Source organism: Notechis scutatus, chromosome 3 (assembly GCF_049901735.1).
Source record: "Notechis scutatus isolate UNSWTSFEM ecotype Mainland chromosome 3, rNotScu1.2, whole genome shotgun sequence".
In the NCBI taxonomy this organism is placed as follows: domain Eukaryota; kingdom Metazoa; phylum Chordata; class Lepidosauria; order Squamata; family Elapidae; genus Notechis; species Notechis scutatus.
Genome location: NC_142011.1, coordinates 55217965 through 55238221, shown reverse-complemented (window position 1 = coordinate 55238221; position 20257 = coordinate 55217965). Strand labels below are relative to the sequence as shown.

Below are 20257 nucleotides of genomic sequence, written 5' to 3'. Positions count from 1 at the left end.
TAAGGTCATTTTCTCTACCACATTGTCATTTGGTCTGATTTGGTTAGTGACTAATTATTATGTCAGAGTTATCAAGTCATATCATTTGGGGGCAACAGCAATAGTCCACAGCAGATGGCTGAATTTTTTGGGAACCAATCTCTAGGACCCAGTGAAAAAGGAAAACAAACAAACAAACAAAACTCAAAACTTCTCTAGATCAATAGTCGGTATGTTATCAGGGATGTTAAAGTTTACTCTCTTTGTCTCTAAGATCTCTAGCCCTTTTAAGTTAGCTCTGCAGGTAAGGAAGGACACCACAAAAAGGAAGCTTGTTATGTATTCCTTGCATGTCTAACTGCAGAACCAATTGTAAGCTGCTGTACTCAAGCCCTCCCGCCCCCCCCCCCCAGGTTCAGTAGAGGTTTACCTCAAACTGTGAAAATGGATGCTTCATATTTCAACTGAACAGGGCCTTCTCCACACATGGATCCATGCTTCCAAAATGATGCCAGGCGTTCTGTAGCTTTGGAAATGCTTCACACACCTGGCCTGGTGATACTTTTATCCAGGTCTACCTTACATTCATTTTCCTAATATGGTTCACACACACACACACACACACACACACACTGGTCTCAATAGAGCTTTGATGGTCAAACCTATTTGCATGAGACATCATTCTTCCTTCCCTGTAATGCAAAGCAAAAATTCAGGAAGTGCTGAGTTATAGCAGGAGGTTTGGGAGAAAGGAACTATTGGATATGTATGAATGATAATGACACTAAAACAGGATGCCTTTTAAAGCAATCGGAGGGATTAAGATGTGGAACTCTATAGGACAGCTAACGTAAAAATTAAGCTGCTGGGGTTGTGGTTTAAACTGAAACCTCTTTATGATTTTGGGTAATTATGAAGTGGAGATAAAACAAAAAGAAATCTAACATCAAGCTTGGATGTGTTTTTGTTCCATTTTGTGTATCTAAGGGTTGTAAGCTATCTCTACCATTTTGCATTCAGAAATATTGCCTTAAAAACCTTCCATTCCCAAGGGGGCTGGATTCTCTTAGCAATTCAAAACAGGAGGAGGGAGGAGGAGAGCGAAAGAGGGAGGGCAAGAAAGGAGCATCTCATTGCCTCCGATGACTTCGTGTTGGTAACCAAGGGGTTAAGTATAACAGTTGAAGGCTGCAAGCTTGTCAGGGTTGTACTATTTTTCTAAGGCATAAGAAGAAGGGAGGTTAGCAGAGAGGAGGCAGTGGGGAAATCCAACAGAAGTCGATCTGCAGCTAAGCCTTCCAGACTGTTGGTATTGATGGGTATCCAGAAAAAGGACAGGTCGGCTCCATGAAAAAAAATCTCTTTCTTAGGAACTCGGATGAAAAAGCAGTGTTTGACTTGCCTCCCCTGCCTTCATTCTTGCATCCTGGCCCGTGAGTGAGGAAGGAGGGCAGCTGTCTTCTGTGGAGGATTGGAAGCCAGGGAGTTTCTCCTGGAAAGCAGGAAGCCTTTGGTTGTTCTTATGAACAACAAGAATTAACCATGTCCTGAGAGAAGAGGGCAGGATAGCAGCCTGTGGCTCTAAGGGCACTGAGCATCCCCTCCCAGAAGTCCAACCAGAGGCAGGAGGACTGGTGATGCAGCATCCAGCGAAGGGTAGGGCAACCCCAGGAGGGGGGCTTGGGGGCTGAGATCTTGAGAGCACATGGGATATTCTTCAGGTGCTCAGAAGCAGAACATCCCCGGTCATGTCCTGCATGCCAAATGAAACCCAGTGCTTCTTTGATGGGAACCCGGACGCAGCTGGCTGAGCAACGCATGGCAGAGCCCACGATGTTGTGTTTTTTTCCCTGAAAAGGAAGCCCAGCGGAGACTACACTGCAGCCGACTCGACAACAGCAAACAGCACAGATGTCAAATGGTGTGTAGATTCCTGCCACTGCAATGTGAGTGTGTGTGTGTGTGTCTTTGGATGTGCAAGGTGTGTAGGGGAGAGGAAAGATTTTGAAGAAAAAGGTGTATCTCTATTTTTCACACTGTCACAATTACTACTCTTGTTTTACCCAGGATAACGAGAGCCTATAATGTAACTCAGTGAGCAAAGGGCTGCATTTAACAACTGAATCTTTATCAATGCTGTTTTATAGCCTTTCCGGTTTGAGCAAAGCGCTAGTTTCCAAGCAATGTCATACTTCTTGAGGACACCGGGGACATCAGGTTTTTTTTTTTTTTGCTGAGTATGGGATCTTCCCACTTATCATAAAGAAAGGATTTCAGTTCATATAGGCACTACCTTAAAGAAAAGCGTTGAAGTCCTCCCTTTTATTAAGCAACCTCTACTTCAGTATTACACATAGCTTCCATTTTTGAGACCTTCCTTCCTTCCTTCCTTCCTTCCTTCCTTCCTTCCTTCCTTCCTTCCCTCCCTCCCTCCCTCCCTCCCCCCCTCCCTCCCTGACTCAACACATTGCCAGAGGAACTTAGGAGACTCTTGGAAACACGAATCTCTGTGTTTCTCTCTAAGGTCAGATAATCAGTGTCAGAGACTGAGGTAATGTGAATTGTTTTTCTTCGTTGTTCTTTCTTTGGCAATGACAGAAGATCAACAGAAGTTGCAGCAACAGCACAGGGAGAGCTTGCAAAGACAATGGGAAGAAGTAGGAAGAGAAGGAGAGAGAGGCTGGGTTGTACAACTGAGAAGTTAAAATCTAGAATGCACGGTGCTAATGATGCACTCCATTGTTTGACATAACAGTTTAACTCAACCTCTGAACCATCAAGGTGAATGCTGAAATACTGTGTGGGTCATCTTACCGCTTTAGTGCAGAGAATGAACCTGGCAGGGCTTTGAAGCTCTTAGAATATGCTGTGATGGTTGTGATAAACTATGCTATTATTTGCTACTTGCCAGTTAGAAAGCTTTCTGTATTTCATCTGATATCTTTATTTTCTCAAATGGTATAGCTTTTTCATGATTTGAGATCAGAGGCCTTCTTCAAGTTATACAGACCAAATAAATTCAACCGAAAATTTGCACACGGAATGTACACACGCTTGGCTAAGAGTGTGAGAGAAAATGCTTATTTTATTCTTTCTTTATTTTTCAGCTGACAGACTCTTTCCACGAATTCCCTGTTTTCATGAACTACATCAAAGCCCATGTGCATAACTTTCCAGTGGATATTAGAATCTCAGTGAACACCACCCAACCACCAGATATTCATAAAAGTTTTTATTAAAACTGCCTAAATATGACTGTTGCTACTGGAGATCCCACAGATGAAGCAGCAGCTTTGCCTGGTCATCCTCAGGACACTTATAATCCAGAAACTGATCATGAATGTTGCGAGAGAGTGGTTATTAATATCTCGGGCCTTCGGTTTGAAACACAACTTAAGACACTTGCTCAGTTTCCTGAGACCTTATTGGGAGATCCTAAAAAGAGAATGAGATATTTTGATCCTCTCCGGAATGAATATTTCTTTGACCGAAACAGACCCAGCTTTGATGCTATTTTATATTACTACCAATCGGGTGGCAGACTGAGACGGCCCGTTAATGTAACCTTGGACATCTTCTCAGAAGAAATAAGGTTTTATGAACTTGGTGAAGAAGCTATGGAGATGTTTCGGGAGGATGAAGGTTATATCAAGGAAGAAGAACGGCCTTTACCAGAAAATGAATTTCAGAGACAAGTATGGCTTCTCTTTGAATACCCAGAAAGTTCTGGACCAGCCAGGATTATAGCAATTGTCTCAGTCATGGTCATCCTAATCTCTATCGTAAGTTTCTGTTTAGAAACTTTGCCTATATTCCGTGATGATGCTGAAGGCATGCATGGTAGCAGTAGCAACCCCAGCCCTTATTCCAACAGCACAAAGGGGTCTCAGAAGCAAACATCTTTCACAGACCCCTTCTTTATAGTAGAAACACTCTGCATAATTTGGTTCTCCTTTGAATTCCTGGTGAGATTCTTTGCCTGCCCTAGCAAAGCTGGTTTTTTTACCAATATCATGAACATCATTGATATTGTTGCTATTATTCCGTACTTCATCACACTTGGCACAGAGCTGGCTGAGAAACCGGAAGACGGCCAACAAGGTCAACAGGCTATGTCTCTTGCTATCCTTCGAGTCATCCGCTTGGTGAGGGTGTTCAGGATCTTCAAACTTTCCAGACACTCCAAGGGATTGCAAATCCTGGGACAGACTCTTAAGGCCAGCATGAGGGAGCTAGGCCTCTTGATATTTTTCCTCTTCATTGGTGTCATCCTTTTCTCTAGTGCTGTCTATTTTGCAGAGGCTGATGAGACTGACTCTCAGTTCCCAAGCATCCCTGATGCTTTTTGGTGGGCTGTGGTTTCCATGACGACAGTTGGCTATGGAGACATGGTCCCCACGACCATAGGTGGAAAAATAGTTGGCTCCTTGTGTGCCATTGCAGGTGTACTAACAATTGCCTTACCAGTGCCGGTTATAGTGTCCAATTTCAACTACTTCTATCACCGTGAGACAGAAGGAGAGGAGCAAGCTCAATACTTGCAAGTAACCAGCTGCCCAAAGATCCCTTCTTCCCCTGACCTAAAGAAAAGCAGAAGTGCCTCCACTATTAGTAAGTCTGATTATATGGAGATACAAGAAGGTGTGAATAATAGCAATGAGGACTTTAGAGAGGAGCACTTGAAAACAGCCAATTGCACCCTAGCTAACACAAACTATGTTAATATAACTAAAATGTTAACTGATGTCTAGCTAATAAAAAGGAGAGAACCCTAATAATATACTTAAAATTCAAGTGGAACATTTGCAGATGTTGCATAATACCTTGCACTGTAGTTAATACAATATGTTCTGCAACATGTATTGGTTCTGCATGGAAAGCAATAGTTGTGTAAGTGACTCTTTTTAACACTGAATGCTGAACAAGCTTTCATGCAATTTTTTTTTCTAATACAGATGTCTGGGTTTCCAAATATATCAAACATTTAAGGCAAAACTATGTCACAATATCAGATGAATGGCATTGAAGAAAAACAAAAGCCACAACCTCTTCATGTCACCAACAATTATTCACAGATGCCAATTAGATAAACGTAATTTAAAATATAGAACTCAACCCATGCAAACGAGTATTTATTCCAAGGAAATAGTATGCAACTATATAGCTTTCAAGCTTCAGAAATTATACAAAAGGTCATGCATGGTTTAATTAAAGGAAACATTTCTCCAAATTACTTTTTAAAGTTCAGGTTTTCCAGATCAGAAATGCCAGTAAAAGACTGTACCATGCAGATTATGCTTCTGAACCAAAAATGCTGCATTGGATACATCTACTGCAGCATGTCAGTGTGAGGATTGCAGGAGGCACTGTTTGGTAGGAAAATTTTGTTATTGTTGTTTCTTTAGTCGAGACTCACCAAGATCCTGGAGACGTTTGTTTTTAAAAAGCACACATTTTTGTTGGGGTTTTTTTTGGGGGTGGTGGTGGTGGTGTCACCTACATATGCAGAACTGAAAAGCATATTGTTTCAAATGCTGGAGCAAATAAGCTGTGGCCTAGAATATATTTATTCTGCAGAGACATTTAACCAGTATTACAGTACAGCTGCATGGATATTTGTTGCATGGATCTTAATATTTATTACATAAAATATATCTATTTTCTTAAGTAGACTATAGAGTATACTTGTTTATAGTGATTCTAGATTGTCCAGTGGCTTGAAGGAAATTCGTGGACATAAAAAAGAGAAAAGAAAAACTAAAGCAATTGAGTTGGGGAAGGATGTATGCTGACCAGAAATTTGATATGCAAGAAAAATACCCAAAATGTTTGCTTGCTTGAGTAGGCAAACCAACTAAGGTAATATGAATCATATACGTCACATATATATCAAGAAACCGGTAATGGATTCATTGTGATGTCATATATAGAGACATGGCTGACCAGAAATGGGAAAAAATATTTGTAATAAAAAGATCTCTGGTGACAGTGTCAAACAAATGTTAACTAAACACTTGATATCTAAATATAAAAGATTGGAGCACACAGAAATTTCTTGAACTATTTAACCATGCAGAACCGTGAGATTCAAAAGTAAGATGCAAAGGTACAGCATACTTTCCTTTCAATCTGCATCAAATCTGGTATTTAGTCGGAAATGTGTTTTCATATGAGGATGGGTTTATGCAATAAAGCCAGCCCAAGGCCATTCGTTTGGGTACAGAATAGCTTTCCTTTGAAAAATGTCCTAATAGAGCTGCACCACATGGCTATAAGCAGAGGAAGAGTTGACCATATCTTAATATGTGCCAATGTGCAGCTTGAAAGTTGATGTTTCCTTTGGAATGTTCTCATGCAATGGATTCACTGTTCTCAAGATTAGAGTAAAAATGGTCCATATCTGGCTCTTAGAATCTTTAGAAAAAACACCCAAGTGTAACATGATAAGAGAACTTTGGCCAACTTCACACCTCAAGCTGGATTAACTGCTTTCCATTAAGGAGGCAACGGCTTCTTCTACATGGACTTCTCTTCTTGGGTTGGCATCTTGGATTTGTACCCTGTTGATGCTGCAGTTGCAACCCTCATGGGGCTGGATAGTTCTTCAATAAAAGGCAATTCTGCAATCAACGTTCCAGGAAAGATGCATTTGCAACAAATAACAATAATGAGATAATTATGCCTATGAGCAAATCCTCTGCTCATCACTTGCAAATCCTATACTGCCTAGTGTGATTTGGCCCTGAGGTTGTTTGAAGACTCATGACAGCCCCAGATTCTGAGCTGCTAAATATTTACCTACATACATGCATTCACATATCTTTGGTGCTGGTCTAGATCTTAGAAAATGGATTACAGCAATTGAAATTCCCAACAAGAAAAGGCAGTTAGATCCTGTAAGTGATTTGGGGTTTGCTTTACTGATCCTATTCCTGCATTGACATGAATGAATGCAGTAAGGACTAAATCACATATTGAAAATATGAACTGAGTGCTCTGTGAAGAATTTGGCACATGATAAAGAGGTTGTATAGGTGTTTATGCCAGAAAACCAACTTGCTAGCAGTCCACTCAGTTCACATTTACCTATTGTGCTACAACTCAGCTCATGTTCTACAATTTTGCATGGGGAATATAGATTCATCTGCAAAATGGATATGTGCCAAAATAGTCATCCTGATTGCGTATATGTTTGTTAAACTGTATACAAATCCATGCAACCTGCATAATCAAAAAGCCACTTGGTTGATTCTGAGTGATATCTGTTTTTATTCCAAGAGGGAAATATATCACAACAATCTGATTTTAAACAAATTTTAAGAAATACATAAAATAGGTTTTACTGCTCCAGGAAAGACTTTTTTCAGCCTATAAGAAAGCTAACCTTGATAGCTGGATCTGTTTATAGCTGAGTATTGTTTAAATAACAATTGCTAAAATGTTGTTTACAACAGTAACAAAAGTTTTTCCTGAAAAAATCTGGACAAAACTCAAATTTCTTGGTCGTTTTCCTCCTCCTACTCCAGCCAAAGAAAAGTTATTCCATTTCATTTTGTAATGAAGACTGGAAGAAAATAACTGAATAATATAAGAAGCCTTACTAACTATAAAAAGATCATCTGCACTGGTGTTTATGAGGTAGTTTTGGTTTCCCCTTTATGTTAATGGTAATAACGTGGGCCATTATTACAGGATAGTGACAAATATCTTTGCATCATATCTCTAAGAACATCTCTGCTAAATATGCCATGAATGAAAAAAAAGCTAAGTTTGGAATATCCTTCATTGCAGTGAGGAGGAATAGAGTAATCCTTCCTATTGCCTCAAGCTACTGTCAAAAATATTCTCTCTTTTCCACTGCCACCCCCCCCCCACTGCGCCCCTAATAAGGGAAGAAATATACTTGGTTAAAGATTCAAGCTGGTCTGTCCTCTACAATTCAGCAAAACAGTCTTTGCAAAAGTGTAGGGGAAAGAGATCAATATCAGGAATTCTCACTGTGTTTTGTTCACATGTCAATATGGAGTAGAGTTCCTGTGGTTCCAGAGAACAAGAAGAGGCCATCTTTGTAACAGAATTATGAGAAGGAAGCCCAGTTCCACAGAAAGGAAAATCATTACAATCCTTGTTACAATGCTATATTATTTCACTGAAATTCCCAGTTTTCTGAAATTCATTTGTTTCAGTATTTGATGTTGTACATTATTCAATCTGTTTTCATGGCTTTCCTTTTCTTCTGTCTGGAATGAAATTTTTTTTTTGCTTTTTAATTCTTCCAAATAATATTGGTTGTTTTACTATTGCAATTGCACATCTACTGGAAGGAGAGTATCAAATATAGTGGACTCTGATGGAGGCTACCTTGAATGGGCACCCCAGTCTGACTGCATAAAAAAGAATTTAGTGTCATAAAAAGTTAAGAGGTGCAAAGGCACCACGATGCAAATTTACAAAAAATAATAATTCATATTTCATGTTAAAAACAGTAGTTGGGCTATTTAGTTGTTTTGATTATTCCATGTCATTCAACTATTCTTGACTATGCATCTGGATAAACTTTTTATTTGTAGTCAGCCTAAAGTTTTAATATAGTGACTTTACAAAAGTTTCCATAGGTTGACCAAGCTCCCACTAATTACTAATACACCTATTTACACCTGTGCACTGACGTGTTTTTTCTGTAGCATTTTTCTCTAGTCATTTATTTAAGATTGAAAGATTCTAGATGTGTTTACTATTGTGAGAATGAGAACAGAAGATACCTAGATGAATTTCAGACAGCAAAACATTCTGTGGTGTCCAAGGCCAGATTTATCTCTTAATGATGACTATTTTGACCTCTGTATTGCATCCCAGATGTAATGAAAATAACTTGAAGTTTACCATAGCAGCAGGTTGCCATTGGGCCTTAACAACACTATAAGAGCTTTGTCTTCTTGGAGGTTGAGGCACAGAGCTGCAACCATAGACACAGGAGGGGGAAGGAATATATGATATTAGAAGTTGGTTCAGATGACTAATGAAACAAGGATGATGTAATCTGCAGTTTTAAGATGAAACTTCCTCTCACTGCCTATGAAGTGGCCAAACTACCGATTAAATAAACTCTTTGGGCAGGTGCAGTTATTCCATGCCAATAATATTATATTATTTAATATTTATATTTCTCTTAGATCAAATTTAATTCCTGGTGCCCATGGGTCTGTCTATGTTTTTATCCTGGCAACAATACAGATGTTTTCCTAACTTCCCATCCAGTTTACTTTTCTGTATTTTTGGGCATTTTCTTATCCAAGCACTAACCTTGCTTAGTTTTTTCAGATTTGTCCAAGGTCAGCCTAGACAAGCATAGAACAATACATTGAGACTTTAACATTTGATAAGCAATGGCTTCAAATGCACTTGGAAGACCCTTGCATCACCCTGTCTGAACCTTTTAGAAAAGCCCTGGGTATTATGGGATGGCTACCTAACTTGTTCCAAAGAGCAAGAAACCATACAAATAGCTCTACAATTTGGGATGTCTTCATAGGAATCTCACACAGATGATGTAAACATGTATGAAAATCCTATTTTCTCATTTGTGTTAGAGTCGACATATGGAATATTCCCCTAATCTCTTCATTGATCCGATTTCTATGAAAATGAAGGAATAGATAGATTGGAGGAAAGGAGAACGAATTAGATTGGAAAGAAAGAAAGAGTAGGAAAAAAAAGTATTCTTGTAAATTGAAGTTCTCTCCTTGTTCGTCAGCCCTTTCAAGTAAACCAGAAGACGTGACTAGGTGAACTAATTTTACTTTATTGCAAGGCTACATTAACAGAAAATTGAAAGTACAAAGTTGGTACTTTGAAAATACAAACTTTGCACTACTACTCTTAACTGCTTCATCCACTTGGGGCAGGTCTTTTCTCAGTTTCTTTCTCTGATCATTAAGTCACTGGGGAATCCTGCATCTCTTGTCTAATCGTTTCCTAGGTAGCATCTCTTCTCTCTTTACCTCTGTCATCCACATGTTCCATTACATGAGGGGCCCCCAACTTGGCAACTTTAAGATTTGTGGACTTCAACTCTCAGAATTTTCCAGCCAGCATATAATCCACAAGTCTTAAGGTTGCCAAGTTTGGAGACCTCTGCATTACATAGATATAGCAGGATCTATGAAATCACTTATTTCTGAATATCTTGAAAAAGACCTTGCATATTCTTGCAGTGTCCAAATCCCACGTGGCTGAATGTACAATAGAAGATAACCCTCTTGTAATTCACACACTTGGTAGCTGAGCATTCACCTTCAGAAATGGATCCATTTCTAAATCCTACTATCAAGTACAGTAACAAATTTGTTGCAGTTGGCATATGAATTCCCAATATTTTATTCTTTTTTTAATCTCATCCAGTAGATATGAATAACGTTTGTTCCTTAAAACCATTTTTCTTATGCATCAGAATAAAATAAGAAGTGGAACCTAACAAAATATTGCAGGATAAAAATTTTTCCACTCCTATTCATTATATCGTTCAGCCAACCATATCCTTGTCATAGATATTCTATATCATTCTCTGTCTTATTCACTTTTTTATCTATTGTCAGCAATTGTTTCCTAAATAAATTTCAGGTCTCTGTAAATATGCCAATTTGGGTAAAGTGTAAAACTCATCAGATTTTGTTTCTTTAGTGGTTACTAACCAATCATCATATTTGTTACTCCATTCTCTCTACAAGGCAAATTGGCCTGAACAATGAAGGGTGCATTCTGTGACCATCTCTTAATTTGGGGTTAAAAGATAAATTATACATGGTAGAGCCACATTTTATAGGGGCCAGGAATTAAAAAAAGGGAGTTTTCTTTGTTTCTGCCCTTAGAAAATCATCCAAATGTGCACAACGATTTTTTGGTATTAGTTCCTACCAACATGGATAATTATGTTATAGTGTTCCTTGACTCAGTATTCTTCAGCCATATTCAATATTTAGTAATAATGTCTATCATTATCACTGCCATTGGTTATGCTGGCTGGAGATGATGAGAATTGTAAACCACTCAAAAATTATTAGAGTAGAGAAGGATGCTCTATAGAACTAGATTGATGGCCACCTTAACAGCTGAATGTCCAGTTTGGGTACCCATTTTTGTTTCAGATTTAAAAGGCACCTATATTTATCTATTGAAACAAAATTAAATAAACACAGGAATCTTCTAAAAACTCAACATATACTGCGGGCCTCCTATTTTTAATACACATTTCCGTTTCTTACTCGTTTGATGTTAGATATTATTCCTAAGTAATGAATTCCAAGTCTATATTATAATTTACCCAGGTGCAAAAATGTAGCATTTTAAACATGGAAAATTCTGTAACTTCATAATGCATTTGGCATAATTATAAGCTTGAGAAAAGTTATATATAAGCCCTATAGAAGAACACTGGATTTTGCTTAGGCAGTGAGGCTTGATGAATAATCTTGGATATGTTACTGTTGTATTTTAATTGTGTTTTCTGAACTGTGGCAGAAAAACTAAAAAGCAATCAGGCCACATAGTATTTAGCAGGATAATCCTTTAACAGCATCTTATTAACCATTAAAATTAGCAAATATAGTAATGCACCTAAAGTTACAGACTTTAGGTGGCAAAGCCAAAACAAAAATATATTAATATATAAGCACAAGATGTCTAAATCTCTTAAAATGAATAAATAAAATATAAAAATAGTCCCCTCCCAAAAAGGGAAGTGGAAAAGAGAATAAAATATTTATATTAAGGGAAGGTTCATGATGAACTGATCAACTTCTACAAACTCTTAGCAGCTATTAGAAATGTATATAGATACACACATACACATATATTTCTGCAGCTGCCTTCTGCATTGTTTCCTGTAACTTTTGTAACACTGTGCTATACCTAAAATGGTGTTAAGTGCATGCAGCATGAGGACATGTACATATGGGCATTTTTATGCATAAATCCAGAGGGGAAAAACTGAAAGGTGGCAGGAATTGTCTTCAGAAAGTCATGCTTTGTACTTAAATCATTAATAGGTCATCATGATTTACTGAATTTATTACTCAAATGTCCCAGTCTTTCTAAAGTTTGCAATACACTAGAGAAGGGTCCAATTTGCAAAACAGATCCAGCTACTTGTATAAAGTTCAATGGATTGAAATACGATTCTCTTATTTTCCAACACTGGAGAAATGTATAAAGCTGAGCTCCATTCTCTGTTTTGTCAAAAAAGGGTAATCCAATTCTTCCTGGGCTTTTTGTGAATTCTAATCTGGATCTGAAGTTTGCAGTTTGGGTCTCGTCACTAGTCCTCATGTTACTATGCAGTGAAGCCTAATTATGAACTAAGGCATTTATTTGTTTGCAGTCCACCTTTGACATTTAAATTGCTTTCTAATTTTACAGCTCCTTAGTTCTCTTCCACTCCAGCTATGAGCATAGTCAAAAAATTACCCTTCAATAGGAAGATTCATTTCATTTGATCCATAAATAGAATGGATGCACTGTTAGTGCCTGTCGAAGGCACATGTTTTTGGTTAGAAGACCAGAAGCAAGGAGGAGGCAACAGAGAGAGACCTAAAAGGATATGGAGATTTCTCAAGATGACCAAATCTGGGGTGCAAAAATTTGGAGCACCACTGTCCCAACAAAAGAGAATTAGAGCTTTCTAGTTCTCTTTGTTGTCATCTAGTGGTCTACCAGATTGTGCAGCTTACATCTGGCAGCCTTACCAAAATCATGACACTTTGGTGCCTCCTCTGTGGAACTAAACTCATTGTGGCATAATATTCTTGCAGGAAAGCCACTTCTTTGTATGCATATTTTAAAGTGGGCACTAGCTCAAAGAAAGCACATGTCACAACGCAGGGCTGGTCTTGAAAATGCAATATTTTTTTCTTATCCTCTTCTTCAATTCACTAGCGTGTTTGTTATGTTTTTAAATCATTTTACATTAGGGCTGCAGAGTGAAATCTTTTTCAAGCACAAAATACAAACAGCCTTTTGTGTCTGATTTTAGGGCCCTTAAAGGTTTTTTGCAAAGCACACATCCAGATGCTCAGGTGCCCTTTTATTCAAAAGTGCTGATCACCAGCCCACTCTGCAGAGCTCTCTGCCCATTTGGTCAGAATCTGCTTAATGCTTTCTCAGTGGATTGTAATGCTTCAGCCTAAGCTAAATTTACTGTGTACATCTTCCTTCCCTCGCCATTGCTGAAAAGATGGGTAGGTCTTCTAATGCCTCTTCACTGTTTTATTTTCATCACTGTAAAGAACTTCTGATTCACTAATGCAATGTTTCTCAACCGTGACAACTTTAAGATGGATGAGCTTCAATTCCCAGAATTCCCCAGCCAGCATGTTGGCTAGAGAATTCTGGGGATTGAAATTCACCCATCTTAAAGTTGCCAAGTTTCAGAAACAGCTCATTAGAGTCTAATAATTAATCTCTTGCTATTTCATTTTAGGGCTACCATTTATCAGCTGCAAAAATCAGGATGACTAGATACAGCAAAAGGACACAGGGAATTATTTTTGCTGCCATTTGTGGTAGCCTAGATTTTTGGACTAAAGTACAATAGCATTATTTTATTCTATTCTGATATCACAGCTGAATTTCAATATAGCTGGCTTGCTTAAAAACCAACTTTTCCATTTGCTCTTCCTAAATTTATTACTGCACATTAGCCTGCAGATTCCAATATAAATAAAACAACAAGATTTGGTTTGGTTTCAGAATATCTGTGTTCATTTACTCCATCCGACAATTCAGCCTATTTTTAACGTGACAAGAGACAAATGAATTCCTTAGCTCCTATTTATATTTTCGGGTATATTTTGGCTGCTATGAGATGTCTAATGTACTATTAAGAATTTAATCCCCCAAACTATGTGTATGTGTAAATATGTAACAAAATTGTGTGTATTCTAATTCTTTCAAGATTTGTAAGACTGGTTTTTTACCGAGTGCAAGGAATGTTATTAGCCAAGTGCACCTGCTTCCCTGTTATCTAAGGTACTGCAGATGTCCTACAAACTCATATTATTAATTATTGCTTGAAATGTGAAAAAGAAGGACATTGGTTCAAATAAGTATGTGTTTGCCTTATTTAAGAGAATCAATAAGAAAAAGGAAATCCAAGAAGAACACATAATAAAGATGCCATGGAACCGAATCTTTTGTTTCCATGGTTACTGGAAGAATGGGACCAATAATGGTGAGAGGATGCTAAAGAAAGAAAACTCAGGGGAATGTTGAATCATTTAACCATGTGTTTGCTTGACGAAAATGCAGACATCAGTCACATTTAAACTGCACAATGTATATAGAACTTATTGTTAATGAAGAGAGCTGAAATATTCTCTGCCACTAAGATGGTTTATTTGTACACCGTTCTAGGTTTTGTGTGTGCGTGCATGTGTTTCCTATATGGACATTTGCTGTATGGTTGATCATGTGTTCAAAATATATTCCTCACAGAATATCACCAATTTTGAAAATGTCAACCATCCCATCCCAGTTAAAAATAAATATTTCTATTACAAAGAATTCATTTTGTAACTAGAAAGAGGACGAGAAAGAAGAGAGATTACAGTGACAGAATTACAGTCAGAAAAAGATTTTTTTTTTTAAAAAAAAAAAATCTTCCTCACAAGTTTTCATACATTTATTCCATGGTATTCTTACTTTCCCAACATATTTCTGCCGCTGTTTGCTGCTATTGATAATTATCTGATGATATAATTTGGAACCCACCAAATTGGTCTACCTGATGTACAATATAATGTATGAAAGACACCAGAGAATGAGTATTGAAATCCCTTAAATATTTCAGCCTTTCTCATCTTCGCACGCTCCACAACTTTCATAATCCTGAGTCAGAGTAATCATAGGCTGTGTAGAGTGGGGAATGATTGAAGACATATTCACATAGGTGAACAATCTGACGTGATTCCTTCTTACTGGCCATTTGTACAGTATAACTTGTTTGAGAGCCAGTTAAGCTGGTTTAGAAACCAGGAAACTGGGGTTCTAGACCTCCCTTAGATATGAAAGCTGCCTGGGGAAGTCTGGGCTCATCATCTGTTTCAATCCAATCCACCTCACAGGATCATTGTTGTGGGAAAAATAAGGCAAGATATATTTGCCACTTTGAGTTTACATGCATACACACATGTACACACTCACACACACTCACACAATTAAATTATAATAATTAAACAAGCCTTCCCTGAATGTATATACAAAAATTAAAACATAATGTTGTGCTGATATGTGTCTTGCTATTTCTCAGACATTCTTTCCTTCTGAGAAATAAGTTCTTGTTTTTCTACCTTATAGGAAGTCCTCGACTTATGAACACAATTCAGCCCAGAATTTATGTTGCTAAGTGAGAAATTGGTTAAGTGAGTTTTGCCCCATTTTACGACTTTTCTTGCCACATTTGTTAAGTGAATCACTGCAGTTGTTAAATTAGTAACACGGTTGTTAAGTGAATCTGGCTTCCCCATTGACTTTGCTTTTCATACGGTTGCAAAAGTTGTTTTTTTTTGGTAAAAGTTTTATTTGGGTTTTCACAAAACATAATAAAAATAGAACATCTTTTTTTAGAGAACAGCGTGATTCCAGGTTATCACATCTCCATACAGATATAATCTTAGTTACATATTCATCTTTGTATTCAATTTCATATCTTGTCACTATTTTATCAATTTCTCAATAATTTTTCCCTTCCCTTACTTTCCTCAACCTTATTTTATAATTATCTTATTCCCTTCTAATTGAATTACATATCTGTTTCTAAATTTCTATATCTTTCTAGTCATTATACTTGTACTTTTGTCTGTCCTGTTTACAATTTAATTTCATACGTTCTTTTTCCATCATCATCCCGAAAGGGAAAAGAAAAAAGAAAATTCCCTCCCCTTCCAGACATTAAAAAGCAAGGTTTCCCCTATGATTACCAAGTAGAGTGTGTCACCTTTATATCTTATAATTGTTATCCTTTCAAATCTCATTAAACATTTAATTTATACATTATAAAATTATAACATTCAGCTTCTAATATCTATTTTATATCATATAACTCTTATCAACTGAATTCCGCTTGGTACTTTCCCTTAAAAATATACACTAAATTCTAAAAAAAGAAAAATAATATATAAACGGTTGCAAAAGTTGATCACATGACCCTGGGACACTGGTCATAGATATAAACCAGTTGTCAAGCATTCAAATGTAGATCATGTGACCATGGAGATGCTGCAATGTAATAGTGAATTCAAAAGTAAGAGCCAGGGAAAATTTGGGTGAGATAAAGTGAAAAAAAAAGGATTAAGAAAATTTCCAGAGAAGGCTAGCCTTTCTCAACAAATTAAACTTTTACAATGACAGCTATCTATGTCAACAGTAAAAGAAATAGAAAAAAAAAAAGAACTATGTAAAGCAAAAAAAAAATGTTGAGTTTGTAAACAAATTGGGGAAGTGGCTGGGATAGACATTACAAAAAAAAAAAAAAGAAAGAAAGATAATGATACTGAAATTTCAAGAGGAAAATACTGTATTAATGGTTACACAAAAAAGCATATCATCAATATAATTCTAACTTGTCTCAAGGAAGTGACATCTCTCTGGAGAAATATCTAAAGAATATAAAGAAACAAAAATTTATTTAGGATTACAGAGGAACAGAAACGGATTATGAATCAGCCTATAACAATGAGGAAAGCTTCTGAATCTATATAAAAGATTAAACCAGGAAAGGTGTCTGGACTAGATGGATTATCAAGTTCTTATTATAAATGCATTGAAGATGAACTTTTACAATCTTTGCAAAACAGAATGAATTATATCTTACGGGGAGAAAAGAGGCTAGAGAGCTGGAAACAGGCCAATAGAGCTCTAATGCCTAAAAGGGAACAGGTTTGACTTTAACAAGAAACTATAGGCTGATATCATTAGTGAATGATGATTACAAGTTGTTTACAATGATTCCAGCTAATAGACAAAAATAATTGTTTCAAGAATTTACTAATAAGGATCAGTGTGGGCTTTTACCTAAAGATAGCTAAAGGACAAAGTTTGAACTGTGTTGGACATTTTTTTTTTTTTTTTGGGATCAACAATGAAAACAAGTCACATTGGTTTCCTTAGATGCAGAGAAGTCTCGGACAATTTAAGTTTAACTTATTTACAGTTTCATTGGTGGAGAAGCAAAAGAAGACAAATTAACCTCTAAAAGAGTAAATAACATTAGTTCACCTCAGATCTGCTCAATACAACTCTGTATACTCAGCTTTATTAAGCCCCAAACTCCTAGCGTCTTTCTTTCTGCCTGTGTCTTACCTCCTACTCTATCCAAATATGTGTTATTATTTTTCACCCATTTAACTTGTCTTGACCCTTCCTCCCCAGAGAAGAGAAAATAAAGATAAGTCAACTTCTTGAACCTCTTCATTGTTTTTTTATTTCTTTATCCATACATTTCTTTTCAAAATGTGTCTGACAACTTTGCCTGTATGAAGATAATCTCCAGCATGCTTCAATTACATTCAATCTCTCTTGTTCAAACCCTCAAACAGCAAACATTTCTGTGCCACAGAAATGATTGTTAGAAGCCAGAAGACCATTCAACATTTTTCTTCTTCTGCTCTTACATTTGGCTCACTCAAATGGAACATGACTCACAAATCATTTCATAGTTCTTGCATTATTTCTGCTTCAATATTCTGATATATTTTTTTCCAGACCACATTTATAATGGTTGTGTTTAACATCCTGTAGCTTTCCCCTTTTGTCTCTACTAGCAGGTTTCCGAATGTTGGATCCTCCTGCCAATTTGTTGACCGTTGCAGTTCTTCACTGCCCCAAGATCTCCTGCATCCAGTTTCTGTATCAGCTCGGCTGTTACGGTTTATATGCTCTGTAGATGTGATTCTGGGTCAGGTGCATACTGCTACTGCAGCAGCTAATCATGTGGGAACCCCAGTGCTTTCATTAGCTGCATGCAGTAGGACTCTAAAAGATCTACACATTGATTTTATATTCTTCATAAATTTTGCTGCCTCAAAGCTCAATTAGTAGTTATTTCCATTGCCGGAAGATCTCTGTTTGTTACTGGTTTTGCTCTAAAGTCCACTGCATCTCCTCCAGAAACATAGCTGTTTGTCTCCATTCTTGCTCATGTGCTTTGGTTCATAATGGTTCTTCTGGAAAACACAGTATCATTTTTGGAGGAGCAGTTTACTTGTGTGTACCCAACATCCAAATAATGAGAAGCTTTATGGGTTGTAGTAAGTTCCCAAGCTTTAGTTTCCATGGCAAGGGTTCAGAGGAGTTACATATTTTTAGGATAGATTCTGTTCACATGTATTGTCAAGAATTTCCCACAGAGGAATTGCTCCCTTAGACTCAAGTCCACTATGGAGCAATTTCTTGATAAACACTGATATTGTACTCATCTCCCTTTCTTGTCTAGTGGGTGGAAAGGAAATGAGCCATCTCCATCCATCACCTGTGCCATCCTAGTTCCCATTGAAACACATCAGCACAAGTCTACTTGCACAGATCTTAAAGAATCAAGATCTACAGACATGGATTCTATGGGATCTCCCTGACTGACCTCCACCTTTTTTTAAATCAAAAGCTAGAATAGAAGTAAATAAGTTAAATTCATGAAAATGGGGAAGAGAGGAGAAAGAGAGATGTAATTTCAAGGTAACCTTTCAGACCAAAAGATAACTGGTTATTGAATAAATGATGTAATATTCTTCTTCTTGCTGTACAAACAAATCAATATCGGTGTTATGATGAGCTATAGCTTTTATTTCTGAAGAAAAGTGCCTCTTGTTGTTTTCAGAACTGTTGTAAATCCACAGTGACACACGACTGCTTTCTTCAAAGTAGGCCTTCGTATTGAACAAATACTTTCCGAGAACCTGAACAGAGATGTTTTTGCAGCAACATCATAACTACAGTCTAAAAGGAGACAAACCAGGGTAACTAAATGTCAAAGAGCATGCTTTGCCTGCAGAACCTGGCAGCGCTTTATCAAACTATGGTATGCAAATCTTCTAATCACAAGCTTCTTTGTATCCAAGAAGCATCTTTAGGCTTTCAAAAATGTCTTCATTTGTCCATGAATAAGCTTCATTTAACTCTTTGTGATTGCATTCTATGTTAACCTGGTGAGAATTACTCCACAATCATTGTAAATATATCCTTGAGTGGAATTGGATTTCTCATGAGTACATATTTATGCAGATTTCTTTGCAAAGTATGGAACTGGTTTGTCCTTCCCTTCTTCCATGATGTTTTTGGACTTCACACTCTGATCTGAAGCCTGATATTCTTCCATCCAAATATTAACTTGTAATCTACATCTATATTTATACCTATAGATATATCTGTACTTACATATTTGATGCAATCTCAGTTCTTTTCAGAAATTCATAGTTAACACAATCAGAATGAGTAAACACTCAGCATAACTACTGATTCTCAGTGTTACTATTGTTGTATTAAATGAAAGAAATTGAAACAATACGTATTTCCCAGCAATATAAGTCAAAAGATATCAATTGGAATTTCATTTTAAAATACTACTAAGGTATGAAAGCCCTAATAATTAATTATTGTTATCCCTATAAAGTGAACTTGAATTTTCTAGTCTGTCCCCCCCCATTTATATGTTTATATTGATTAATGAATAATTGTACTTATTACAAATATTTAAGATAAATAGATTCAAAATCTGGCATAATGATGCAATAGTAATTAGTTTTAATTCTTCCTAATGGGAAGGAAGGAAGATCCCTTGGTCTGGCAAATACAAATGGCTATTTCTCTTTGAATTTTTAAACTGATATAACTTTTGGTTATATCATATTATAAGGGGGCACAATACCTCATTGGTTAAAGACACTGAGCTTGTCAGCTGGAAAGCTAATAGCCTGGGTTTGAGACCTGAGCGCTGCCTAATGGGGTGAGCTCCAGTTACTCGCCACAGCTCCTGCCCACCTGTCATTCGAAAGGATGAAAATGTGAGTAGATTAATAGGTACCACTTAGGTGGGAAGGGAATAGCATCCCATGCATCTTGGCATATAGTCATGCTGGCCACATGACCATGGAAATGGCTTCAGATAATACATCAGCTAAGAAATGGAAATGAGCACCCCCCCTTCATCTGTACAGGGGATCCTTTACCTTTGTATCATATTATACCCCACTTATTATACCAGAAATAGATTTTGGATAATGTATACTTAATA

General features: G+C 37.1%; 1 protein-coding gene across 3 annotated transcripts; it reads left to right on the top strand.

The window, feature by feature from the left end:
• The first annotated feature begins 1189 nt into the window (after positions 1-1189).
• On the top strand, positions 1190-19912 carry KCNA2 (potassium voltage-gated channel subfamily A member 2). 3 transcript variants are annotated; one of them, XM_026677974.2, is made up of 3 exons: positions 1190-1900; positions 3087-4590; positions 18845-19912. In XM_026677974.2, exons 2-3 carry the CDS (start codon positions 3231-3233, stop codon positions 18853-18855), a joined length of 1371 nt encoding a protein of 456 aa, XP_026533759.2. In that variant the 5' UTR covers positions 1190-1900; positions 3087-3230; the 3' UTR covers positions 18856-19912. The 3 variants fall into 3 exon arrangements, with proteins under 3 accessions (XP_026533759.2, XP_087816170.1, XP_087816171.1); XM_087960044.1 differs by lacking the exon at positions 18845-19912 and having other exon boundaries at positions 3087-5089; XM_087960045.1 differs by lacking the exon at positions 18845-19912 and having other exon boundaries at positions 1190-1925; positions 3087-5089.
• The last annotated feature ends 345 nt before the right edge of the window (positions 19913-20257 follow it).

Bases quoted from the DNA above. Each gene is read 5' to 3' on its own strand.
- KCNA2 (XM_087960044.1), top strand. From the start codon at position 3,231: ATGACTGTTGCTACTGGAGATCCCACAGATGAAGCAGCAGCTTTGCCT.